We start from the raw sequence: 27,804 nt of genomic DNA on the forward strand, positions 1-27,804 counted from the left end.
CTGAACTAAACTGAATTCAGGAGAAATAAAATGACCAACAAAACCAAGCAGCCATATTTGCCCCATATATGTTAAAACCAACGCTTTATAACAACATATTTACAGCGACTCTTTACAGCTCAGCTCCAGTTGTTTTCTACATGGAATAAAAAACTAAAATGTCACATTTAAACTGTACATTCACACGATGTAAAAAACAGTATTTATAGTCAGGCCTTTAAATCCTTCCGTTTGAAGCATTTCGAAGAGTTTCGCTTCTAGAAATGTCTTACAGAACAATCATTGCTGGTGGACGAGGCTCGGGACCTCGCTGAGTCTCCTGGACGTTTCCACTGCGGTGACCGGCGTCTTTTGTTCCCAAGCCTAGTTGTAAAAAACGTCGTCTTCAGACAGAGAGCTGCTGTCGACGTGGCGGACGGCGGCTTCCGCCGTCGCCATGCTCCGGTCCTCAAAGGGACGGTCGGCGTCCCGCTGAGCGCCGGGTGCCGGGGGAAGCGTCGAGTTGGCCAGCGGCGGGTGAATCAGGCTGGTTGCGTCGCTGTCGCCGCAAGTCTGGGTGTGAATGCTGTACAGGTGCTGGGGCACGCCGACGCTCCCTCCGTCGAGCAAATACTTGGACAAGAAGTGGCCCTCTGCGGCTGAAAAACGACGGCAATGTCAGTGAGTCGGTCAAAAAAGAAATCCAAAAAATTAAATAAGTGGTGAAAACAATCCCAGCTGGAGCTTCTCAGGTTGTTCAAATGATTTGCATTTGCAAGTAAAATTGCTTGCGTGAGAAGCACCGCTTTGAACCGCTTCGTCGCACGGCACTTTGAGTAATGAGAATAAATACAAACTCAGCACAGCCATCAAAACGAGTCATCTTTCCTGTGGCATTGGCTGAATTTCATCATCATTACAGTGCGCTGAAAAATTTGCTTTTTTTTTTTTTTTACACTTCAATGTTTCAGATCAAACAAATTTTAACACCAGGTAAAGTTTAAGTAATTAATTAGTTTTTTTAAAAGAAGGTGTTGTTTTCAGTGAACTGCAGAGAAAACATGGAAGAGTGGTGAAGGGTCCCATGCAGGAGCAGCCTACCTAACAAAAGTTGCTCCAAAAGCAGAACCCATAAAAGGCTCTAAGCGTTTTTTTCACACCAGATAGTCCAGTGGAGATTCAACTGGAGTCCAAAACAGCAACGCTTGTTACATTTTCAGCTGGTGTGGTTCGTGTTCGCTCTGCAGCGTGTCAAACTGGAAGGTCGTGAATGTTATTTATAGAATCACAATTCCATTCAAACTTTAAACCCAGTTATGCTTTTAAAGACTCTTTCACCCTCCGATCCATGTGAAAATCTTTTCACTCAAAAATCTATTAGAGAAAATGGAAGCCTTCAAATAACGCGCTTGTGATTGTAATCAGCCAAAGCCATTAGAGAAGAAATGACCTGCGATTGTTTGTTTTTTTTAATCTGTTGCTTCATTTGTATTCTGTGAACTTTGCAGGGTCTCCTGATAAAACGTCTCAGGGCTTCAAAGCTGTGGTGACTCACCAACCTTGTGAGCTGGTGGACGGCTGCTCCACGTTGTCGCTCATGGACCACATGCTCATCGCCGCCTCGGCCAGGGCGAACTGTTCCGCCACGCCTGGGAAACAAAAACATAAACATGTTTTCTATCGGTTTTCTCGTGAGTCACCGCCCCTCGTCGTTTCTCAAAAGGTCTGACAGACGTCACAAATTAGAGGAAATTCAATAAGCGCATTAGATTTAAGCCACTGTCCTTGGAAGCCCTTAGGGTTATTGATCTATGTGGCCTGGGGTAATCAAACAGAGACAATGCCAGAGAGGTCAGAGCCCCCATTTCCCCCCAAACCCTCGCCACCACCTTTCTGCTTGACCACCTTTTGTTTTACCTAAATTAAACCCATCTGTTTGCTTCACCTGCAGCGAATCGGGCCTCCTTGATTTCATCTGTCATTTGGGAATAAAACTGCTCATCCTCCTGCAGCTCCGTCCCCGCGGCCCCCCATCCGCCGCCTCCTTTGCTCCAGCCTCCGCTCCACCCGGCCCTGTTTCCTCCACCCTCGCCGCATCCACCCCAACCTTTCCACTCGATCAAGTGAGCGACTCGCCCTTGGGCCATCGCTGTGGGCTTGGTGATGTGCTCCTTTATCGTGGCCACCAAGCCTAAACAAAGAGAGGAAGAGAAGAAGAAATTCATCTTCATAGCATTTATTAGATAAAACGATAGGCTGGCCAAGAAGAGGAGCAAAGTGGATAATTTGATGAGGGAGGTAAAGCAGAAGGGGAAGACGTTTTCTGCTGCAGTTGGGTTATGCTATGTTCATTTCACTTTTATTTTACCATTATTCAGATTGACAATTTAGAGGGGAAAAAATAATGGCATAGCATGATAAATATTAACACAAGACTGGCAAAAAACAAACAATGCAGCAGTTTCCTAAATGAAGTGTGAATAAGACGCATTGTGAATACATAAAAAAAAAGTGAAAACAAAACTTTTGCCCATTTTTTTACAATTTAGAATCCATTCTCAATCAGATGCCGTTTTGACACTTGTTCAAACAAACAGGGTTATATAACAGGGCTACAGAAAGGACATGCGTATGTTTATCTCTGTGCAACACGATGCAATTTTGTCTGATCTCATACATCATTTGTGGATGTAGGTGGGTGTGATTATTGGTGCAGTTCGAGCTCAACTCGTCGGCAGATTTTTATTTTGTGCGTGTCAAACTAACAGGTCACAAACATCTTAGACCAAATAGACACAAATGTTTGTCTAGACAGCTACCATTTATGTGTATTTTTTATTTGCAAACTGGGGTCAAATCTAATCTGCATGGAAACACCACAGAATATTTCTGTTAAGGTTTATTTAACAAAACAAAAATATTTACCACTGTAAGCACATAATTAGTATGTATACCAAGAATGAAAACATTGTATGTTTGTTTCTGACCAACTGTGTAGCAGTGTCTCTAACTGGTTGCTAATACGCTGCCAAATATGGCCGTCAGTCAACATTTATATCAGGGTGGGCAGTACGGACCTAAAGCTTTGTCGTAATATTTTGTGATACTATTGCGATGTTGATAAAAGTGACAATAATAACTATTTATTGCTGCTTTTTTAGGTAACTGTGTTGCTGTGTCCCAGCAACCAAAGCCCCACAAACACAAATTCTTCTCTATTAGGAGAAAAAAGGTCTGATTTGTGTCACGAAGCTGCACAGTTATGGCATTTAGTCATATTTTCAAATGTATTGGTATTTATTGATGTCCTTAACGAACAAACCAACTTAATGAGAAAATAGTAAAAATAACAATCCTGACAATACAGATTTTTTTTTAATCACTAATTCAAATTTATTGTGAGAACAATAATTCAAAATTCTCATCATGAAAAGAAATTGGTACTGATAAATAGTAAGCAATACAATAAATGTCCACCTCAACATGGTGCAGTGAACTGAATAAAAAAAATGGTGGAAACTGCGCCCATCCAACAGCCAGTCAGTTACCATGGATACGCTGAACGCAGGCTAGCTGAGTGATACTGTTGCCCAAAGTGTCAGGCTGGTTTCTAATTCTGCCTTCTCAATATTTTATGATTTTCTACATCGGAAGGAGTAGAAGGAGTTGTTCACTAAAAAAGAAAAAAAAACTGCTTTATTTTCTTGTACCTTTTTTTTAAAAAAAACCTTTGGACTAGCAAATTATTTCCTTGTCACTCGTTCACATCATTTCTTTTCTCTGCATAGAGGAAATAAATGTCATAAAATATTTCCAAGAAGAATCACCGTTACAAGATTAAGAAACAAATATAACGGAAGCGTCGTCATTGCTTTTTCAATTACAACGTAAAACATCCGAGAGGAATCATCTGCTTCAGCTTTGCATTCAAGCTGTGAGTCTCTCTGTGTTCCTGGAGCCCAGACATTAATGTGTTATTCATGACCTGCTGAAATCACTGGACAAAACAACAAGCAGCCATCCTTTCATGTAATCACAGGAGACAAGGGTAGAAAGGTCTCGGGGAAATGAAGAGCGGAAGTGAACGTGACAGGACGCCTTGCTCATATTTCAGAGGAGAAAATTAAAGCCATATCAGAGGGGAAACATTGCAAAGGTTGAAAAGACAAAAGGTCAAATAAGAGACAGAACTGATTATGTAGAAAAGAAAAAAAAAGAATCGATGGGGAAACGGGAGGAAAAATGTCAGCAGTGTAATGGCAGGAAATAGGCAACTTAAAAAAAAGGAGGCTGGTTGCCTCGGTGCTGGGAAGCTGAGATAAACATCACAGCCACTTTATTTTCGTTTGAGCTCAATACCTGCAGCTTTCACAGCACGCTTTATCGCGCGTTGTGTCACCCACAGCTGCCTCGCCCCGCTTTCACACGGCGACGGCTCTGTTAGGGGTGTTGAGTGAAAACAAATTGAGGAAAATATCTGCTTGCGTCAGTTCAGGCAACGTGAACGCACCAGAAAGGCCCCCCACGTTTTCCTCATTTTTTACATTTGTTTTTGTTTGTTTCATAGACAGGAAACAGACTTGAAGATGCTCTAAGAAGTGAAGCAAAAACAAACATTTCCACATGTCAAAGCATATCGGTGCTCTGTGCTCATCGTCTTAATGGATGCCAGATGATTGCAAACACCTGATGACTGCAAGCGTCTGAACTAGAAAGACGCTAATCAGCTCGCAGGTGTCTGCAATTTTCAAAAATCTAGTATTTCGTCAACAGCACTGCATAATCTGCTTATTTGTTAACCGTTTCATAAGAATATAGTTGAGAAGTCCTCACAAAAACCTTATTACATCATTATGTTGTTAGAGATATGTCATTTTCCCCAAAGTTTAGTCTCAAGAGGACAGATTGGTGTGAGCCTGCTTATGATGAATGATAAATGAATCTCTCATGTTGAAACTCTGCAGAATTAGTTCGACTCTCAAGAAAATTGAGTCCTGTGGAGAGGAATTCATAGCTAAACGGGGAACATGGTGCTGCTACGTTTGCAGTAACGATTTTGCAACCTATGTCTGGTGTATGGAGGGTCAAGAGGGACAAAATGAAACAAACAATTAAATCATTAATTACACGTTCCACTGAGCAAATAATTATTTATTTCAATGTATTTAATAGAAATTGTATCAAATATGTCATTAAATCATCAAAATGCAAACCTGTAATAGCTGGTGCAGATAATTAATTAAAAATGTGTTTGATTTGTGCATGGTTCCTGTTCCTAATCTTTTCTGCTGGTCGTCAAAATCGAGGGTCAGGTCTGTAAGCGTAACTTCTGACCTCCAGTAGTTTGACAATCACGTATTTGACTTACTCTGCCACATCCTCTGGACGACAGTCTCCTGCTAACAGTTCACGTTAAAGCTCATGAAAATCCTTGATCACAAGGGCCGCCATCATTTTTCATAGAATGAGTCAGTGTGGACTGACCTGTAGGATTTGAATAGAGTTGTAAATGGCGTGTCCTCAAAATAACATTTACACTATTGTAGTGGAGTTAAACCATCAAGAGTGAAAAACACGGACTGATTATGTTTTGAAAAGTGAGACAGTGGTGCAGTGGTATTGCACGTCTCGCTTGTACAAAGAGTTGTTAGGAAAAGTCAGTGTGCATCATATTTACAGTGCTGATGGAAAACACAGCAGCTAAATTAAAACATCTATTCAAATACTGACAGGAAAATACTTTTTTTATTGCATTTTGTGGGAGCCGTCTGTTAGACCTCCAAGATACTCTGCTCAGACCTTCATCCTTACTTCCTCCTTTTAACTGGATGAATCAGAATGTAAATCTTTACCTTATGAGTTCAGATTCAGCCTGATTCTTCGGCTTCTACATTGCCAACGTTTGGTGATTTTGTTCCAAACTAAAGTCATGAGTTTTTTTTGCCAACTGTCTTGAAATTGAAATTGAAATGAAATCGATGTACCATTCATGAGCCCCATGGCTATATGCAGTTGAAAAGAAAGTGTTGTAAACACTATATATGTATTTAAAATGTTCTAACCTGAACTTTCATCAATCTTTTTATGCCTTGATACATATTTAAAGAGAACTTGATATCTACAGGTTACATATTTGTATCAGCATCCTGCTGCCCAAATGGTTCACAAGCCTTATAAATAAATGGCAAAGTAAAAAACAACAATATTTTCTCCCTGTTTTCAGAAAACACACTGCACAACTAGAAAAATTAAATAAATACTTGATGGTTTTAAAGCTTTGCCTAAAATGCAGAGATTGTATTATCACCAATATCAGCTCAAACATTATTATGAATAATAGCAATGTTATTAATATTTCCAGCTAACATTATCCAGAAAGCTTCAAAGAAGATCGAAGCTGTGCAACTGAGTCTCTCTGTGTGTGCGGTTGTATATGGCGCACTAGTACTGCAGTCAGAAGCTGTCTAGAATGTCTAAAGAGAATTTGATTTCATTTAGCTTAGCTGCCATGAGCCGAGTGCTGTGAAGGTCACGGTTTTTAATCAGCCTTGATCTGATACGATCAAGTGTTCAGCAAATATTATCACTAAGTGGATCCTAAACACTATCGGACACACAGCCTGAGATGTAAACCAGCTCAAAAGCAACAATTACATTAACTAGGCCATTGCTTGACGATGTTGGGCTTCAGCCTGTTCCACTAGGACAGCATTAAATGTCACATTAACAAAAATAATCCTACTACAGACACCATGCAGTCATCATTTATAGGTTAATATTGGTGTTAATTATGTTAGGTTCTAGTGTACAGGACCGTCAGGGGGGAAAAAAACTGCTAAATGAAAATGTAACTGTAAGAAAGACAACATAACATTTCTGACAATATTACAATATTTACTCTGAAGGAAAATGGCAATGTGAGAACACTTCTTATCTCTTAAAATCAGCAATTAAAAATGTGATGGTAGGGGCATGAACCCGTTTTGGCTGAAAGTAAGCAAGCGACTAATATTTTACAACCATACAGGCTAAATATTACAGTTATACTTAAAAATGTGGTTTTGATCGGGACTGGTAATGTCTGGTTCTACTGTAGTCCACGGTTCTACGGTGTGCTTTTAGCAGCTATGTTATGTTGTTTGACAACAGGTTGTACAAAAATGTACAACCTGTTGGGGTTGTACAAAGAGTTATTGTTAGGAAAAGTCTTTACTGACTCGTTTATCAAAGCTACTGCAGTAAATACAGGTTAGAAGTTCAATGAAGTAAACTGAAATAGTTACAAGATGGGCCATTTGTAAAATTAGTTGCATATTACATTATGTGGATATATGTTTACATACAAACAAAACCTGCTGCAGAAGCTGCACCTGCACAACTTTGGCATTCAATCTAATGTTCGAGGGGAAAAGACGAAGGGTGTAAAAGCGATGGCATGTTTGTTTGAGGTTTAGACAATTACGTAAATGAGGAAAACTAAAATGCAGAAAAAAAAAAATCCAGCAAGATTCTCAAACTTAAATGGCGAATGTGTCAGGATCTGTGTTTTTCTGTGTTCATTTAGAGTTTTTTGTGTCCTTGCGTCTCTTCATTGTCCTGTCCTCCCCTTGATTGTTCCCAGGTGTGTCTCGTCTCTGTGATTACCCTCCCGTGTATTTAACTCCACCTGTGTTCTTTGTTCTTCGTCGGGTCCTCGTCAACGTCAATGTTACGTCAATGTTACGTCAATGTCTAGTCTGTTCGTCGTCGGTGTGTCTCTGTGCGAGCTGCCGTGTTTCTGGACTTATTTATAATTAAAAATCATCATTTTCATCTGACCTGGGTCCGCTGCGCCTGCCTCACCACCAACACCACACCGCTTCACGACAGAAGGACCCGACCATACCGAACGGTGAGGCTGCTAAAGAAATGGACCCAGCTGGAGTTAGGTTCCCTCCAAGAAGGCAGAGCGGAGGGAGGCGGAGATCTGGCAGGGAGGAGACGGAGCTAACCGAAGCCCTCGCCGACCTGCAGCGGGAGCTATTCCGGGGGACAAGACTGGTGTTGGCACCCCCCGGATATGGCCCCCGTCGATACCTCCGTCCGGGAAGCCAGCGACCTGAGCCGCCGGTGGAGCCGGCCCCTCGTCGCTTTCCGGAGACACCTCCCCCGCTGTCTGCCCGGAGACAGCGACGTGAGCCGCCGGCAGACCCGGCCCCTCGTCGCTTTCCGGAGCCGCCACCTCCACGGTCAGCCCGGAGACAGCGACGTGAGCCGCCGGTGGACCCGGCCCCTCGTCGCCTTCCGGAGCTGTCACCCCCGCAGCCGGTTCCAAGGCTTCGCTGCGGCTCGCCCCCGCGGCCGGTTCCAAGGCTTCGCTGCGGCTCGCCTCCGCGGCCGGTTCCAAGGCTTCGCTGCGGCTCGCCTCCGCGGCCGGTTCCAAGGCTCCGCTCCGGCTCGCCCCCGCAGCCGGCCCCGAGGCTCCGCTCCGGCTCACCTCCAGCCGGCGCACCCGAGGCCGAATCAGCCGGCGTTCCAGCCGGCGCACCCGAGGCCGAATCAGCCGGCGTTCCAGCCGGCGCACCCGAGGCCGAATCAGCCGGCGTTCCAGCCGGCGCACCTTCCGAGACTCCCAGTGTTCCTTCCGAGACTCCCAGTGTTCCTTCCGAGACTCCCAGTGTTCCTTCCGAGACCCAGACCCCCAGCGTTCCTCCTGAGACCCTGACCCCCAGCGTTCCTCCTGAGACCCTGACCCCCAGCGTTCCTCCTGAGACCCTGACCTTCTGCGCTCCTCCTGAGACCCTGACCTTCTGCGTTCCTCCTGAGACCCTGACCTTCTGCGTTCCACCCGAGACCGAGACTCCCAGCGTTCCACCCGAGACCGAGACTCCCAGCGTTCCACCCGAGACCGAGACTCCCTGCGTTCCACCCGAGACCGAGACTCCCTGCGTTCCACCCGAGACCGAGACTCCCTGCGTTCCACCCGAGACCGAGACCCCCAGCGTTCCGACCGAGACCCCCTGTGCTCCACCAGAGACCCTGCCTCGGGGGGCTCGTCGTCGCAGTCTGTGGGCGGTCCCCGGGACTCATCGCCACCTCCAGCGCCGCGGACGGCCGCCGGACCGCCTCCGTGGTTCCCGCCTCCAGCGCCGCGGACGGCCGCCGGACCGCCTCCGTGGTTCCCGCCTCCAGCGCCGCGGACGGCCGCCGGACCGCCTCCGTGGTTCCCGCCTCCAGCGCCGCGGACGGCCGCCGGACCGCCTCCGTGGTTCCCGCCGCCGCGGACGACCGCCGGACCACCTCCGTGGTTCCTGCCTCCTTTGCCTCCGCCCACCTTGTGGGTAGTTTTTTGTTGTTTTTGGACTCTTGGCCCTCCCTGTGTTTCCGCCCACAACGGTGGGTTGTTTTATGTTTTTTCTGGACTCTGGCCCCCCGTCCGGCGCCCCTCCGCCCACCCTTGTTGTGTTTTTTTGTTTTGTGGGCGTCTGGTAGCCGCCCTTGAGGGGGGGGTACTGTCAGGATCTGTGTTTTTCTGTGTTCATTTAGAGTTTTTTGTGTCCTTGCGTCTCTTCATTGTCCTGTCCTCCCCTTGATTGTTCCCAGGTGTGTCTCGTCTCTGTGATTACCCTCCCGTGTATTTAACTCCACCTGTGTTCTTTGTTCTTCGTCGGGTCCTCGTCAACGTCAATGTTACGTCAATGTCTAGTCTGTTCGTCGTCGGTGTGTCTCTGTGCGAGCTGCCGTGTTTCTGGACTTATTTATAATTAAAAATCATCATTTTCATCTGACCTGGGTCCGCTGCGCCTGCCTCACCACCAACACCACACCGCTTCATGACAGAATGTGACTTTGAAGCGTTTATAGTGGGAGATATTAGAGCCTGGTTTTGCTTCACACTAAAATGTGACTTCCAAAGACGACACCCCATTTACGCTTGTGGGTAAACATTTAATATTAATTGTAACACACTGATTATTTGAACTAATAAAGCCATACGAGTACAACTAAAAACACCCTGTAAAATAAAAACCTTTGTAAAATGTAGTTAATAGCAAAACTCGATGTGGGGAATAAATTAGAAATGCCCTCAGATGAATTCAGACTTGGAAAAGCAACAAACAGGAGCAACATATCAGGGAAACGTGATATCACCATCCCTGTTGTGAAACATGGCGGTGGCAGCATCATGCCATGTGGAGGCTTTTCTTTCATAGAAAGCCTTCACATTAACATTTACCCTCCTCAGATTTTACCAATAAAATAAAATTATAGATTCATCACTGTCCTTCCAATTTACAGTTACGTTTTACTTTGCTTTGGACTCTCATAAAAAAATCCCAACGAAATGGACGAAAGTTTGCAGTTATAATGTGAAAAGTTGAAGTTGTAGAAATAATTCTTCACATATGAGACAATGACTTTGCATAGCGAGTAGAATAAAAGTGAAAGTGCATGAAAACACTAACATCGTCGTTTTGTGTTAAAGCTCCGCGGTTGTTGTTTGACAGCAGCCGTCACGCCTCACCTGAAAGCGCAGCAGCAGTTTGTGAGGGTTGATTATGTCTGAGTAAATGTTAAAAAGCCTTTTAAATGCACTTTATTGGATTGAATCTGTCATCTTCTCAGCCGTGCGCCTGGATGTACTCGTCTAACCTATTCATGAGGGTTTTATGCCGCTGATTATTGCTCTGTCAGTCTAATAAAGGAGCTTCCGCTCGGAAAAGTTCATCAAAGCGTAACACATTAACAAAAATAACGAGCCTCCTGGAGGGCGAGAGGCGCTGTATACATGGAGGGGGAAGGGGAAGAAGAGGATGTAATAACATGAGATCAGGAAGAGAAACACAAAGGCAAAGACAGAAGATCCAATTGAAGATGGTGTTTGGGTGAGTAAGAGAAAAAGATTAAGGAAGGAGGAAAATTGCATTTCCAACCCCTTGTGGTTACTTCCCCTGGTATGGATTTACAAGGCAGCGCACAACATGAACCAGATATGTTTGTTTTTGTGTTTCTCACCTATCAGAGAGGATGTAGCCAGCTCTGCAATGTCATAGCGACTGGACTTATCTGCCACTGTGCCGTTGGAAGGATTCTGACCATCCTGCACCACATGAGGCAAGAGAGAGACAGATAGGAAAGTAAATATGCTGGCAAAGCAGAGGTTACAAATACCCAATCAGGATTAAATTGATATGTTATGCTAATATGCTAATCAATATGCTAATTGTTGAGTGACATTTTTACCTAAATTTATACATGATATAATTGATAAGAGACAATTGAAGCTGGAGCTGTGAGTTTAGCTCTCAACATTGAATTGATTCATTTCATCCTGAACTGAATTTGGAATAAAATCTTTATAAGAGCGATTTGACGAATAAAGGTGAGAAATATGGACTTGTAGTTTTATTGTGATATCAATTTATTTGTTTATTTTTTGAGTAACTGACTGTGATCTCAGTCATATCCCTACAAACACAAATACTGTAAATACAGTCACTGCAGTTAATAGTATTTTCAAATGTATTGGTATTTATCAATGCTCTCATTGAACAAACATAGGAGACAATAGTAAAAATTACCATCCAGAACAGTTTTGGGTTTTTCTTTAACAAAATGAATTGAAATTTTCACGACTACAATAATCAGAATTATTATCATGATGAGAAATGTATCACGATAAGTGATAAACAATACAATAAATGCCCATCGTTATTGGCAAAGCATTGATTTTCTCCCTCCAGCTTCACACACCTAGAGAATCAAATGTTTTTTATTTCTTCTTTGCTAAATAGCTTAACTTCACTCAAATTGCTGTAAGAATTCATTCTTAAGTTGAACTATATGTTCCTGAACGGATATAGGTCTGGACTTTGTAGCTTTGTAAATGGACCATTCTTATAACAATAGCTCTAACCCTTCCATTTTAGCTCTATACTTGTCTTTTCTTTTCTGCCCTAGTCTGGAGTTTATGGAAGAATGGAGGTTTTTCCTCCATCTTTCCATCAACTCTGACTAATTTCCCTATTTCTTCAGAAAAAAAAATTTATTCAACCCCACATCATAATACAAAAAGTGGTGGTGCGTTCATGGTCAGATGTTAGCCATAGTTTTCCATCATTTTAGTTTGAATGCAAGCCACGAAGTAAAATTTTGGCCTCATCTGCTCTTACTTGCCTTTTTACCACTCTTCCAAAGAAAAGTCACACATCAGGGCTTTATTTGCCATTTCATCACAGCAAAGCGGTTGAGCAGTTCTTGGTCTTCAACTTTGAAGATCATGTATTATTTTCCCTCTACTTCATAATTGCGCTGTTTTTTTTTTTTATCGACACAAAGTAAAGCAGCTGTGAAATGGGTTCTTCGCAGTGCATACTGATGCGTCCTCGGGAAAGATCCTGAACCCTACGTCGCCTCTGATTTGTTCGTGTTTGCGAGCTCGAGCCACGGAGGACAACATCGCTACGGAGACTCGAGGGTCTGTGTAGGTGTATAACTCTGTGCGTAAAAGGAGAAATTAGGATTCGGCACAAAACAACAGCAAACTTTGTAATTGAAAACAAGAGCCACAAGAAGAACATTCACATCTCCCCTCCCTTTTCACAATTCAACCCACACATTTGCCGCGTTATTTTCTTCCAGGCAAACAGGAATGTTAATGAAGTTAACAGCCAGAAGTCCTTCGGCATTCGCACTCAGCCTGAATCAGGTGCTAACGACAGAAGGCGCGATCCCAACACCCGAGTTGGTGCAATCAGAACAAAAAGATGAAATGCTTTTCCTAAATGATTAACTCTGGTTGAATGTTCTTGAGCTGACTGCAAAGACTTCAAGGATTTTAAGAAAGTGCAAGGTCTGGATTTGTATTTCTATATTAGAGCATAATCAGTGTTTTTTTTAATTACAGATTGATTTTTTTTCTTTTTTCCTTTAGACAAGAGTAGGTTTGCCCTTCTCTGATTGGTTGGCGATCATGTTCATTTTGATTGTAGCTAGGAACCTCCTCCCTCTCCAAACAGCTTAAATGCCTCTGTCCTCCTCTCTTTTCTGACAAACGGCCGATGAGAGAGAATTTCCTTCATACGTTTACATGAGATCTGGAAAACCAAAATGTGACGCCCGAGGCTACATTTTATTTACTTACTTGTTTAATTATTCATTTAAAACTGGTGGCGCCTGAGCTGCCTTCAGTGGTACCCAAAAGGAAGTGTTAGTAAGGTGAATATGCAGCAAAAATAACCTTTGTAAGCTAAACTGAGGTGCGAGTCCATTTTCCTGTCTGAAACTAAAGACTGTGCCTTCCTTTAAAAGCGACGGGAAATAGAATGTGTTATTTTAAAACTTCATCTGTAATGTGAGGTTTTTGTAAGCATAATCTGTCTTTTTTTAATGTAAACTGATCCCAGGAAGAATAGCTGATGCAGCAGGGCGCTGACGCTAATGGGGATATCAATAAACAAAAACATAATAAAAATAAACCATGTGAAGGAATAGAAATCTGGTCTTGAGCTGATCTGAATAGTATAACTCATTCTTAGGATAAAATCAATTTCTTTTAGATCTGACGTGCGATAAACAGCGAGACTTGTACATTTGTGAACACTAACAAAGCGTGATATTAGCCATACGCAGGCACAGACAAGTCGTACCTTGATGGGAGCCGACTGACCTTCCTCAGTCTGGTGCAGTGATGATGATGGTAGGTGGAGTTCTGTGGGGAATCACAAATAAATAACTGGTGTTGGATAGACTTATAATACAAGTCCAGGGGTCAAGTGAGGCTCACACATAATGGAAGAGGCTCTATGTGTGTGTGAGAGAGAGCTTTAAATCCCCTTAGTGCCATTTAACCGAGGCCCCTCTGCATATTTAGCTTTGCATCAGTTCACGCTCTGCCTCTTTGCTTCATAATTGATGGTGATGAGGCTCATCTGAATGACAAGAGGAAATGAAGTGGCGGCCAGTGCTATGGAGAATTGACATCATTTAAAAGGTCAGCAGACACACACACACACTTTTCACACTTTCAGGAATACAAACGCATGCTTGGGGTTTCCCAGGAGGGTGGGGGCGGGGAAGGGGGTGGTGGGTGATGTCGTCGAGACAATCGGCTGTCACGATGGAAACACCGCAGCAACGGAAAGCCAGGTGATACCCTTCCAGTCACACACTGATGGAGACACGCGCACACACACACACCCTGATCTGCAGCCTTATTCTGCAGGTCAAGAAATCGCCTTCATTATTCCACAACCAATCCTTTGTCTCTGTAGATTTAAATCACACTCTGACTGACACTCTCTCTCACACACACACTTTCTCCTGCTGTGTTGTTCTTATCTGTCTGTCTGCAGCCTCCTGGCTGCCTGCCTCCAAAGCGCATCTGCGCTCAATACCTTCCACCTTGTTTGAAAGGGGCGCTTTCTAATAAAAACATTAGTCTTTTTATAATTTTTTTCTTTCAGCTAGCAACACAAAATCCGCCCCAAAATAATGCCGCAGATTGTAATCCTGAATGTTAGGCGGCAAAAACACCTCAAACCTCAAACGAGCTTTAAATTTTGATCATCTCTGGATTACACGGTTACATTACTCCTGTTTCTTCTTAAACGTTCCCAACCATTACAGTCGAGCAGCATTCGAGATCCGTAAAAAAACACTCCTTTTTTTTTTCCTGCAAGAGAAAATTGCAACTCGAGTCACATCTTCAAGTCCTGACAAATCTGGGATGACAGTCAGATGAGGCTCTCACTGTTTTTCTCCCTCAGTCATCAACCTGCTGCCCTCAAGTCTACAGATTGCTTTGAGAAAGAAAAGCTGTCATGGGGCCGAACATAATGGCTTTTCAGACTGCTGGTTATAGAGCAGGCTTTTCTGATTTCAAAGCAATCGCTCCCGTAACAGAGTCAACTCCGACGTGCCAAACTTGACACCCTCCGTCTCGGTCGGGTGTCAGCAAAACTCTCGCAAACTTAACGTACAACTTCACCTGCGGTCCTCATGTTTAAATCCACCAACTTGTCCTGCAAATCCTCACACATTCACACACAAACAGGTGGGCTCTGACACTGACCTTTGTGACCTTTGCAGAGGCAGGCACCCATGGTCTGACAAGCAGCGGCCAACTGGTTATCTGTTCACCATGGTGGATGAGGAGAAGGAGGAGGAGGAAGAGTGGAAAAGAGGAGAAGGAGGAGAGAAAAGATGCGGTGGAGGCAGGAGAAGTATCAGCTGAGTCGGGGGAGGAAGGGGGAGCGAACGCTGGATGAGCTGGAGACTGATGCACCGGCTGACTTCTCTGTATGGGAGGAAAGAGGTGAGAGAGTGACACTAACAGAGTGTGGGGAGAGAAGGAGGGGGAAAGAGAGAGAGAGAGGAAATTGGGGAGAAAGCATGAGTGCCTGTTTGCTGACGAGTGCGAATCTCCTCCCCTTCTGCCTCCTGTTCTCCTCCCACTGTGTTCTCCCTCTCCATGCTACTGTATCCATCACAACCTCACTGGGAGCCGAGGGCATGAAGAAGGCTAAATGAAGGATGCCAAGCTCAGCAGCCGATAAAACATTTGCTAGGTCACTTTGATCATCTTAAGGTTTGCCTTTTATTTACGCTCTGGTAGCTCTCAAGATTTGTTTTGGTTTTGGTTCTTGGTCTTATATTCACTTTAATTTGTTGTTGTTTTTGTTTTGAACTAGACTAGTAAAAATGCAAGTTGAAGTAAAATATTTTTGTTGTCTTTGTTTCTTTTTTTGTTTACAAGGCCTGTCGATGTTTGGGCGTTAGTGCATGTGAATTATCTAAAAAGTTTAAAGTGTTAATTACATAATCCAGATTAATTGCATTACGTATTTTGAAATAAAAGCCTTTCTCCCACAGTTTTTCTATGACTGTATTTAGTCCCACCCATCAAGTCTGATAAGCTGCTAAAGAAAATCTCCCTCCAGCATGACCCTACCGCCACCATGCTTCACCCTGGAGGAGTCAGATCTCCACATTCTGCTTCCACTGCTGTGTTGAGACTTCTTCCTTTACTTTTCTGAGGGATTCATGTTAGTAATAACAACACATTATTTCACTGCTCGAGTTTAGCTATTGTATCCACTGCGATATAAGATTTGATGAAGCGAACAATGAAGTGTGTGTTTTGTTGAGTAATTTAGAAGCATTTCTACTCTCAGTGCTGCAGACTCATATCTCAGCTTGGTGTCCCTGCATACATGTAGCTCTATTGTTCTGTTTCTGGTCCTTGCAGGTTTCTCCTGGGACTATTTTATAAATGCGGTCGGGGAGAAAACAACTTAGAAAAACACAAAAGGAGGTGCATTCCTATTCACTGTCTGCCTGTTTTTCAGTTTTGTTCTTCACTACACCAGACGTGCCTCCTTGCAATCGCTTTTTGTCGTCAGTGTAAGAAACCACTTCTTATTTTCCAAAGCAGAAGGATTCATTCTGTGGAATTTTTTTTAACGTAAATTGTTTCTAGATTTGTCTCACCTCTAACCCTGATGTTCTTCCTCGTGCTATGAAACGTTGTGCCCCACGCCGTTCTGTGTCCTCGCAATATTTGCCAAGCCAGGTTCCTCGTCTCAAAAGTGGCTTCCTGCTTTCTGGTTAATCTGGTCCGACATTGCTAATTAGCACACCTCTGCCCTGTGCTGCTCATTATCTTCTCAGCAAAAATGCTCCAGGGGTTTTGTTTGTTTTCTTGAACATCTTTGTTTCTTTTGTCCGTATTGGTCATCGTCCAAGCTAAGCTCTTTGTTTTGGTCCAGCCGTGATCCAAAAAGTTTGTATGCTCAATAGGAAGTTGCTGTTGGTCTTTCTGTTGATGCATCAGGTTTTGGTTTAATTTATGCATTTTCTCTGTCTGCCCCCTGAGACGTTTGCTCCTAAGTTCGCCGGACTATTGAAGAAATAGACATCTTGACATCTATTTCATCATCAAGGACTTTTACTTGCCAAATTGCTTACCTTCTTATCATGCAGTGTTGTATAAAGTACTGAAATCTCAGAGTCAAGTAAAAGTACAAGTGCCTCTCCAAAATATGACTTTGGTAAAAGTCCAAGTCACTGACTGAAATGTTACTTGAGTTAAAGTCTTAAAGTATCTGAAATTTCTTGTACTTAAGTATGGAAATTACTGTAAAAATGGATGTACTCAAGTAATGTAATGAAAAGTACAAGTAAAAAGTAAAACAAAGCAAATGCAGTTTGAATGACTTTTTTTATATTTTGGTAAACTTGTCAAATGCACTTAAAATAATGTACACAACCAAGTGCAGGCAAAATTAAACCTGCTAATAAATTGTTCCAGTTTTAAAGAGTAGCACATGTTAATGGTTTGTGGTTTTGAACTTGCATGCCTTTCCTATATTCGTTAAATTTAGTCTAAATTGCTATCGCTATGGCTTCTGTCCCCCCTTGAACAGAGGAGCCTAGGTAGCCTGCTACAGTCAACATTAGGCCTAAGCTAAATACACCACGTGTGGAACTGAAACAATACCAAACAAAGTTCATTTATGGTCAACGTTTCACAATACAGTAGTGTCTAGTGACCAAGCTATAGTTACTGAAACAGGAGGATTATAACCATTTCATAAGACGTTACCTCGATGTGTTTCTTCAAGTTGGACGGGGAGTTTTTGTAAGATAGAATTTCCACATCTTCGGGCAGGAATAACATAAACTGCATGCGGTACGACGAATCTTTAACACCCACGAAAGAGTATATTGTGTTTAAATAAGGCCATGGGCTCTCATCACCAGCTGGTGGTTCCCCTGGAGCCGTGTCCGACGTAGTTGCAGTCGTTGTGGTCTCCGTCTCCTCCTCCATGTGACTGCTGCTGATTGCGAGACTTGCTTTGTGTTTAATGGGAGAAGCGAAACAGGTGTATCCTATTGGTGGTGATGAACAAGCCCAGGCAAGCAGGCTACCGACTTTGTTCGGTAGCCTGCTTGCTACTTGCTAATCAGTAGGTGGGGTCAAAACACTTGCGTTTCTCTCTCTCGCTTTTTTGTAACGAGTAACTAAACCACACATTGAAAATGTATCGGAGTAAAAATACGCAATTAAGTTCGGAAATATAGTGAAGTAAAAGTGAAAGTCATCAAAAATTTTCATACTCGAGGAAAGTATGAAGTACTCCAAAATATACTTAAGTAAAGTAGTGAAGTATTTTTACTTCGTTACTATACAACACTGTTATCATGTCAGCAAATTTTCACTTGCAGCTTAAAAGTGTTATGACTACATGATGATGCTGATACAGTCACGTTAGCAGCATTGAAGACAGAAGTGGATCTCCAACAACTTTAGACTTAAATCTGGACCAAATACATTGTGACGTACCATCTAATACAACATGCAACACAATCTGTATTCCTCTCCCAGCTCTGGTGGTTCCTATCCTGGCGTTTTAGCTGATGGTGACCTCACACTGAGCAACAGCACCTTTCCCTCCATGGTGAAGGAAAATCCTGTTGCCGTGGTAACCGCATCCATGCTTCTGCAGCTTGTGCCAAAAGTAATTGGCCAGACAAGTCGGAAAGGAAACATTTTGTTAGATATTGGAGGTCTGAGTTGATGAAGTTGGTCGACATTCAGACAGTAAATTCCTATTTATTTAAAGGAATTTACTGAAAAGATGTGAGCGGTGTGTTTAATTTCCCTTTCTAAGCGAGGCCAGAGACCATTTCTCAACCAGAGCAGAAATCAGAAGAAAATGTAATGTTAAAAGCAGAATCAGCCAGAACCCAAAACGCAACCACAACAAGAGGATGTTTCACCAAAAGTTTTATTACAAAAGTAATTGGTGTAGAAGGGTGTGGTCACACTGGTGGAGTCAGGGATGGGGGATCCACAGAGGTCAGGAGTCCAGCCGGGGGAGGGTAGGGTAAATGGACAAGTGGAGGTCAGGGGGGGCTCAGGGGACAAACAGACGACAGGGACAAAATCCACCAACCAGAGGCTGAGTCATGAAACGGTCCGGGGTCATGCACGGGAGGGTCTCAGGCAATGAAAATCCAGTAACCAGAAGGCAGGAGGCAGGGTCAGAGACAGGCAGGGTTCAGCAACAGGACTTTCAACAGCAGAAGGATTAGGCAAAGATCTGTGGTCTAAAAACAGGCAGAATCAGAAACCAGAAAACTCTTTGGATCATGAAACAACAAGGCTTGAAAGCTGTGACAGTGGCAACAGATGATCTCGCACTGAGCTGGTGACAAGCAGCTGTTTAAATAGGGAGCAGCTCAGAGCAGGTGAGGGAAATGAGTAATCAGCACAGTCAAGCTGAAGGGCTGGAATCATGACAGAAAAGTGTAAATTCTCACAGAAGGGAATAATGAAAAAGGCCTTGGAAAAACTGGTAGTGATTACAGAGATTAGATCTGATTAAATCATTCTCACAGCAAACATTAATAAACGCCCAAACTCTCCACAGCTAATTTAGTTTATCTGATGGCAACCTGCTTGATATTTCTGTTGACCTACGCAGATTAATCTGAGCTCTCAGTTTCCTGCGACCAAAGTGAAAGATGAAATGTTTTCTTGGTTTCCTTGAGCTCACAAGTCTTTCAGCAGCCCTCTCTCCCCCCTTTGCACCAGTAAACACAGCTTCGGATGCGATGCCGTTCCGGTTCCTGGAAACCTCAGCGAACCCCACGACCTCATCAGCACTCTGTGGCAATCCCTCAGAAAATGTGTCGCCATCTGGGACTCTTTGAAGACATTATGGGAAAGAGTAAACAGATATAAAACGCTTTATGGTGGGCTACCAATGATCCCTGGAGTGTTTGTGAAACCTCTAGTCTAGGTACACACTTGCAAAACACTAGAGCACCTCTAAGAAAAGCTGGTCCCCCCAGAAATTCATTGTACTCCGTTGGGGAAAACTTTGAAAAGACAAAAAAAAAGAAAAGAAAAAGGGAGAATCCAACCTAATATGTCCTAAACCAGGAAAACCATCAAGAAACTCTGGAAAAATCTCTCTGTACTAATGGGAAAATCTCCCAGAACATGCTGAGTCACCCCTATGCCCTTGCTTGTGCATGAAATCAAAGAACCTTCCTAATTGTTATGACGGAAATCTGAAGCGACTTGGAAACATTCCAGTGAAATCCCGTCTTTGAGTCTGTTCATTGTCTCAGCGATTCATGCTGAAGCGCCTCTTATTGACAGAACGACAGGACAAGCTCAGGATCTGTCTGACCTCTGCTGGTAGAAAGGTAGAAGTGCATGCGGTCCATTAGTGTTAAGTAAACAAAATGACTGTTTGCTATGGAGAAAATAAATAATTTTGAAATGTTTTTCAAAACTACATTTATCCTGGATAGTAAATGAAAAGTGTGAAATATATATTTTTGAAAAGCAACAATATGGTTTTAGATGTTTTCTTGATTCATTTTAAGGATTCAGTCTGTTTGAGTTCACACCTTCTATTAACTGCAGAGAAGCTGATGAACCACAAATACAGTTTTACTGTCCTAACAAGATTTTCTTTAAATTTGCATCCTTCACTAAAGCCACAACTAAATAAGTCACGAAAGGTTTCATTGTACAAAGGAATTGCTCAGCAGAAGAGCATAAAATAAATCATTCTCAGTACTGTGACGCGGTGACAACAGTCAACTGGACAGTCAAATTGTTAAATGAAGACATTTTTTCTAATCGTAATAAAAAAATGCTGAAAATTCAGTCGGTGCATGTTTAAATTAAAGAGCTGAGCTGTGTGCCGGAAGATCAGCGTTTCATATACAACATCCTGTCCAGGGTAACGTCTGGTAGAACATGTCACGGTTTGGCCTGATGCGCTGGCGTGCACAGATGTTTTCAGAGGCTGGTGCTCAAATATAAAAATAGGTCAAGTTGAAATTAGAAAGTCCCACTTGAAAAAACAACAACAACAAAAAATATAAATCAGAAGGGCACTTTTTGTCCAGAGGAAGAGGGGCAAATGCTCTGGCACTGGTTTAAAGTTTGCTCAAAAGAAAAATCAAAACTGAAAAAGAATTTTGAAACTGAAAAAATTAGCTTGAAACTACTTTTCAGAGACAAAGTTTTTAGATATTTCTTTTCTCCCATTTCGAACTTTTGGCCCAGTTTTGGTGTGGGGAAGTTGAATCCAACAAAGCATTCGATCGAGGATGTTCTCACACAAGCAGGTCATTACACCTTTTTTTTGTTTGTTTCATTTTTACATTTTTCCTTCTTGTAAATGTGTTTGTTTTCAGTTTAACTGAAGAATAGATGCCTTTTCTCGATTGGTAGAAGCTTTAACATGAGCTGTCCGTGCAGCTCTGATAAAATTCACTTTTAAAGACATCTGAGAGTTACTGTACTTTTAAATGGATTTCCTTTACAGTCACGGTTGGAACAAACATTTCTGAAGGAGTTCAGTGAAGTGTTTAGGTTTCTTTTAGGGGGGGGAGGAAGTCTTACAAAGAACAAACTGCTTAAAACTGCTTTGAAAATTGTTTTATGAATAATTTAGTAAACTCAGAATGAAGTGTTCACAAGCCTCCTCTGGGTTTACTCCTGCCTCTCACCTTGAATAAACCAGCACAATCCATCATAGTGCTGTCAGCGAATCATGTCTTATGGACACGCTGTCCTAACACCCTGTGCACTTTTGAAATGGCTCTTAATTTGTTCTGTGTGACTCAGTCTCTGGTCATTTTAGAGCCCCCGTCATGTATAATAAACCTTGAGATTGATCAGATGCTGTTTTTTTTGCATCAGTCGTATTTTTTCCGTCGAGGACCAAAAAGGCAGTGGGAGGAATGTTCAGCATCCTCGTTAGTCTGTGATGCTCCTCAGTGGGAAGCCACAACCATTCAGCAACAATCATCTCTGTGGTCCTCCAGGAGCTGGAAGCAAAGTTTCCACGAGGCACGAGGTTTTCTTTTTCCGCTTCGACTGTCAGGTTTTGATGGAAAACAAATGTGATCACCTCCATTTTCTTATCACAAACAAAGTTTACTCTGGCTTCTGTGGACCTTTAGTTTTCCCCCATATTGTGTTTGTGTAGGGACGGCCAAGTCTAAACAAAATATGGAAACGAATTTTCTGGAAGGGAGAAACTTTGTGTTGTTAACAAGGTCAAGCTGACAGACCACCGTGCTTTTTATAGACCCAACCCATGCATTAAATTTCCTACTTGACATTTCCCTGTACAGACCTGCTGCCTTTGGTGAGCGGGAGCTGACAAAAATGTACTTACTCCAGGAGAATCATTATTTACCTCTACGGGGTTTGGCTGCGCTGAAGCTGCAGAATGTACAGTCAGCAGCAATCAGCCCTGGGAAGACGGCTGATTGAGGGTAATGCACAGCCAGGCCTTAATCAGTTGCTTTTGGTCTGTTCAGTTTGTTTTGTTTTGGTGCGAAAGTCAGCATCAACTCATATATGAAATATGTCTTTGGCAGATATCCTATACTCATATGTGAAATCGACTTTTTTAAGCGTCATGTTATAATGTTATTCCCTCATCAAAAACATGCATGATTGAGAAATCCTTTAGTCTCCCGTGGCAACCATTCAGCTATCCAAAAAACGCCTGGGTGAACCTAGCCGCACCCTTCAAGCCGCAGCTCCTTCTCGGACCCCCAGTGTCCAAACTACCGAGCTTCTGCCTCGTAGAGCGCCGTTCCGCCTGTGTCTCCTTCAGACTAGCCAGCAGCAATTAGCAAACACATCTACGCATCTGCTGAGCTCATTAAAGAGCTACTTCTCAGTGTGACTCGTAAAAACGTTGTTAAAGAGTCAATAGAGAAACAGTGTTGTGATGACGGATGGAGTCTCAGACACAGCAGGAGTTTCTTAAAGACACAGAGGCCCAATTTCAAGTGGCTAAATTATGAAGTCAAATTTCTTTTAAGTCATGATATATCAAATATATGTTTTGCTTTTTATTGTCATTTTTTTATTTGCTTTACATTTATGATTTTGCATATGTTACCAATAACATGTTTTATTATTTTATACCATTATTACTATTTCACCTCCTAATACTGTCTTACTCAGTGTGTCTATGTTATTGTGTGTCTGTCACAATATCAAATAAATAAATAAATAAAATATACTGCATTTTTATAACAACTCAAGGTGACATAATTACTTGATTGTGCTATGAAATGGCACTATAGGCTTAAAAAATACATTATTCCGCCTCTTGAAGGGTTCCTATGTCACATCACTCATACTCTGAATTTATGTATGGATTTATCTTTGACAACAATTAGCTGAAGAAAAGCATCCTCACATCAAGTTCATGATCCTTTTGCATGTAGAATAGAATAGAATGGTCCTTTATTGATACTGTGTTGTTACAGCAAAAATAATATAAAAATATCTAAAAACAATATAAACAATTAAGAAAGTACCTCCAGATAAAATAAAAATAATTAAATAGAAACCTAAAAATCTGTTTAATTTTGATATTCTTTGCAATCTTTGACCACAGTCATCCTCCTAATCACTAATCTAAAGCCAGATTTGTGAAGTGTATAACAAATAGTTTGTTTTTTTCTTCTTTTTTTTTTGTAGTTAGCTTATTACAGCATAGTTAATATACAGGTCTTTATGTGAATCAATTAAATATCTGCCGTTCATTCAAAATGCTGCTGCCAGATTCCTGGGGGGGAAAAACAAAACAAGGAAAGTGGATAGCATTACACCAGTCTTTAAATTACTGCGGAGGCTCTCTGTTTGCAAAAGTATAGATTTAAAAATCTCATCGAGAGTTGCTGGTCAGCTATAAAACCATTTGTTCCTCTGAGCTCATGAAGCAGCTCTGGACTCTGTCCTGACACTTAAAAAAGTTCCTGTACTCCTCAGATCCCAAAGGAATACCCTGAAAACATGACCGGCAGGAAAGGTTGGCTTAAATGAAGATTGGACTTTTACTATCGCTTTCCTACTTAGATCAAATATGACTTCATCTGTTTATTATTATTATTATTATTATTATTATTATTCTACTTGCTGTTTTTCCTTTTTCTGCTTGTCTTTGTAGAGTTGTTGGTGGGGGCGGGGTGTGCACCCTGAAGAGGTCAGCAGTCCATCACAACAACCATGACTGCATGTTTAGTGTGAAAACTAAACATGGATGTTTTCTTGTTTTATCTGTAGAAGGAAGCCAGAGTACCCAGAGAGAATCCATGCAGTCACTGGGAGACCATGCACACCCCACAGCCAGCCTTTGCTTTTGGTATTTTACATCTTTTTTTTCTCATTCTTACTTTTCTTCTTTGGACATGTTTGTTATGAATCTCCTATTCCTGTTCCTCCATCTTTTCTGAGACGTCCTTTATGACTTGTGCAGTGCAAATGAACCTGACTTTCTGAATGTTTTATATAAAAGAAATAATAAGTAAAGAGTGGATCGTTTCCCTTCCACTCCACAACTATCCAGGACTTTGCCTGAATCTATCAAATAAAACCTCATGAAAATACGGCTTTTAGTTGTAATGTGAGAAAATGCGAAAGACATCAAGGGTTATGAAGACGTACGCAAGGCAGTGCGGGAAAGAGTTTCCATACATAAACGGTGGATACGCAGACACATGTCTCCAAAGCAAACATGATGCTTTTGTTTCTTTATCTGGGGAGATTTAATCCTGGCTTAACCAAACTGCTTGGAAAGTATTTTGTGCTGAAAAGCCATTAAACAGCCACTAAAGCCACAGAAATGTCATTTCTATATTTCTTTTGTCTGCGGATTACATTGACAAGGCTCAACCTGTCAGTAAGCTTTAGAGAATCTCGCTTCCTTATTTAATTGAGGAGAAACTTAAACTTTACCTCCCCATGGCCAAGGGTGACCTTTGCGGCTAAGAACCTATCGCATTTCATATCCATTTTCTAAAATCACATATCGACGGGGCCGAAAGTGCCGGGTGGGCCCCATTAGGCTCACGTGTCCCACGATCTAACCCTCAGCATGAAGTATTTAATATGTTTTTCTTTCTGTGTGCGTTCCACTTTTACAGGCCGTCAGTAAGTCAGGAGAGGACACCTGCATGGCTCCCGCTGTTTACGACCAGAAAGAAGTCAGAAGATCACATGTGCCAGCATCAAGTGCTGCTTCGCAGCGATAGAACAGAAAACTGTTTCCTTTTTTATTTATTTTTTTTTTTTAACTGAAATGAATAAAACAGTTTTTATTCCTTTTTAACAATAAATAAATAAAAATATTGACGCTTTTCTATAGATGCAGTCTTTTATCTATAATGGACTAAGTCTTTTTTTTTTTTCCAAAAGATGATTCAGGCAAAAAAAAATCTCTCTTGGCAAAAAAAATGGCGTGGGTTAATATTTTAGGAAAGTGACGACATTATAAGCTGAAACAAGAAGAAAAGTAGCAGTAATATAACAATGAATAAATACAAGATAAAAGAGGAAATAATGAGAAGAGAGAGATAGAAACAAAATAAAATACATAAAAAGCAAGCAATAAAATGCACACAGTCTTCCTTGGTAGTTTTTCCCAGACTGAGAGAGTACAGTGAGTGTAAAAGCGCAGGCCTCTACGTTTATCATTCTATTAATCAGAAAACTGCTTCATCAGTTGTTTTTTGGGAAGTGTGAGAGTCTCCTGGTTTGACTGCACATGTGGACGAAGACAGGAAGTCCCACTTTTATCTGTCCTCACAGCTAAGGAACCATGATCGCCTGTAAACGGTGCTACGGTCCTGCTCTGCCAGAACGCCCACTGTGTCAGGCACAATGAAACCATAATATTAGCTTTGAATCACATGATAGACTGGCTCTGCTGAAAACCACTGTCTGCAGATTGACCGCCCTTCCCTCCCTTTCCTGCCTCTTTGGATTTCTTTTTTTTTTTTTTGTAGCCCCAAAGTATCCTCTTTAACTTTTAAAAGAGCATATTTTGATGACACCAACCTCAGTGGCTGCTACGCCCCGGAGAAAAAAAATAAAAATAAAACAAATTCTCAAAATGGGACAGAACTTCTGCTGCCCTACGGCTCTGGTTACTTGGCCTGCAGCGAAGTTGGCAAGGTCTTTCAAGGCTACACCAACAGGAAATTGCATTAATCCAAAGCTGGGCTGAAGTAATTCACTCCCTGCTCTTTTTTGAAGGCTTTGCCAGAGCTTCGGCGGACCACCTCGGCTGTCCTGTTGGAGAAGAACAGGAGTGTGAGGCCTCAGGGCCTCCCCTCCATGTGCTTCCTAATTGGTTTAATGACTGTAATTATCTGCTGGGGTGCATGTTGTGCAGGGGACGATTAATGGCCTCCAAAACATATGCAGGCAGGCGGAAACTGAGGGCAGACGGGGGGGGCAAAACAAAGAATAGCTGTGCAGAAGAAAGAAACCATAAAAGCGGTAGAGAAAGAGACACGGCCTGCTGTGAGAAAGAGATTAAAAAAAAAATTAAACAAGGCTGGGAGTGATTTTGTTGTTGTTGTTTTCTTTTGTTTTTGTGGAGCAGGTAAGGTGTTCAAATTCTGCTCTGACTTCAAGATCTTATCTGGGGGCATTAACACTGAAGCCGAAGCACGGTTCCAAAGTAAATAAAATCTTTTGGGTCTTTTTTTTTTTTTTTTTAACTCTCAAATGTCATATTCAAAGGTCCAAATCTGGACGTTTGGAGAGAAGGTCAAAGGTCAGGAGCCATTAGAAAAAGTGGTGTTATGTATTTTTTTTTAGCCACATAGCAAAATCAAATAACTATGTTACTTTCCGCTGTATTAAAAATGCGCCATATATCAAAAATGACTTCAACGAAATTTATCTTCATTACTTGATGCCTTGAAATTTGGCCTCTGTCTCTTTAAGAAGCTCTTGCTCATTTCCGACGCGCTGCCCTCAGCTCGTCATCACAACAATGCTTCTCATTATGCCGTTTACAACCACTCTTAATAGTGTTGGACTTAGAGGTAGTTCCTATGTTTAGCTCACATTTCCACCAGGTGATTGATAATTGCTGCTGCCACTAGTCTGTTGGAAACTGAGTGGGGAAAGTGTGGCACAAGGTGATTTTACATTAGCTGCCCCAACCCCTTTAAGTTTCCTCATAATTTGCAAGAAGCAAAAATGGCTCTTAACATCTACAGCAGTTTGTGTATTTATACTGCTCTTTAATTTGATTTAATTTTAGAAGAAAGCTTTATTTAAATTTGACCAACTTGGTAACTTTTCATGCTTGTACAAAGTCTCTGCTCTTACACTGAGGAATCCAGAAAATCTGTAAAGCTGAACTTAAACTGCAACAAGACACTGTTATGTCAAAAGAGCTGAGGCAACAGATAAAACTACCCAGAGGCAGAATACACAGCAAGCTACGGTAAACAAACAAACAAAAAAAAAGGAAATTGTATTGTTTGCCCTCAATGAACATCTACTTTCATTTTAATTTTTCAGAATTCCTTGTTTTTTCAAAGTAATATATTGCCTAACCTTGGAAGAGCAATGTGATTATAGATGAAAACCTCATTATGGTGTTACATGGTATAAAGGCAGCATTTATGATCAAAGCACTAAGAAGTCTTCAGTAATCACACATCTGACTCTGGGTGGATCTTTGGGTTGCTGTAGTTGAAAAGTACAAAGGAGAGCTGAGTGTTCAAATACATCCCAGTCGGAAAATAACAAATTATCTTTGATTCCTTAAAGCTCAAACTTGCCACTCTCTCCCAGATTCCATCAGATCTGTTCTCAAACGCTGTTAGTGGCGATGATGTTCTTAACTGGAAAAGGATACCCAAATCGAACTTTAAGACCTCAACAAACCGCCGTGCCGGTCAAGTGCAGCAGTTAGCATGAAGGGACAGAAACCGGTACACAAAAGATGAACCAGGTACAAATTCTGGAAAGAGGAATTCATTGTT

The 27,804-nt window shown here is 42.0% G+C and overlaps 1 protein-coding gene and 1 long non-coding RNA gene across 3 annotated transcripts; one reads left to right on the top strand and one right to left on the bottom strand.

Annotated features, from left to right (window-relative positions):
• Window positions 1–54: 54 nt before the first annotated feature.
• On the bottom strand, window positions 55–15,262 carry fam131c (family with sequence similarity 131 member C). 2 transcript variants are annotated; one of them, XM_032571516.1, is made up of 6 exons: window positions 15,032–15,262; window positions 13,608–13,669; window positions 10,975–11,059; window positions 1,925–2,170; window positions 1,535–1,628; window positions 55–638 (listed from the first exon to the last, which is right to left on the bottom strand). In XM_032571516.1, exons 1-6 carry the CDS (start codon window positions 15,060–15,062, stop codon window positions 449–451), a joined length of 708 nt encoding a protein of 235 aa, XP_032427407.1. In that variant the 5' UTR covers window positions 15,063–15,262; the 3' UTR covers window positions 55–448. The 2 variants fall into 2 exon arrangements, with proteins under 2 accessions (XP_032427407.1, XP_032427396.1); XM_032571505.1 differs by having other exon boundaries at window positions 1,539–1,628; window positions 15,032–15,257.
• Window positions 15,263–15,437: 175 nt separating this feature from the next.
• On the top strand, window positions 15,438–27,281 carry LOC116725453 (uncharacterized). Its single transcript, XR_004340406.1, has 3 exons — window positions 15,438–15,547; window positions 23,967–24,002; window positions 24,083–27,281. It is a non-coding gene; the product is annotated as an uncharacterized LOC116725453 (long non-coding RNA).
• The last annotated feature ends 523 nt before the right edge of the window (window positions 27,282–27,804 follow it).

This window comes from Xiphophorus hellerii, chromosome 1, assembly GCF_003331165.1.
Source record: "Xiphophorus hellerii strain 12219 chromosome 1, Xiphophorus_hellerii-4.1, whole genome shotgun sequence".
Lineage (NCBI taxonomy): Eukaryota > Metazoa > Chordata > Actinopteri > Cyprinodontiformes > Poeciliidae > Xiphophorus > Xiphophorus hellerii.

Bases quoted from the DNA above. Each gene is read 5' to 3' on its own strand.
- fam131c (XM_032571505.1), bottom strand. From the start codon at position 15,062: ATGGGTGCCTGCCTCTGCAAAGGTCACAAAG. The intron at 11,060-13,607 runs GTACGACTTGTC...CATGTGGTGCAG, and splicing joins GTCAGTCGGCTCCCATCAAG to GATGGTCAGAATCCTTCCAA. The intron at 639-1,538 runs GTTGGTGAGTCA...GTCGTTTTTCAG, and splicing joins GCCGTCCACCAGCTCACAAG to CCGCAGAGGGCCACTTCTTG.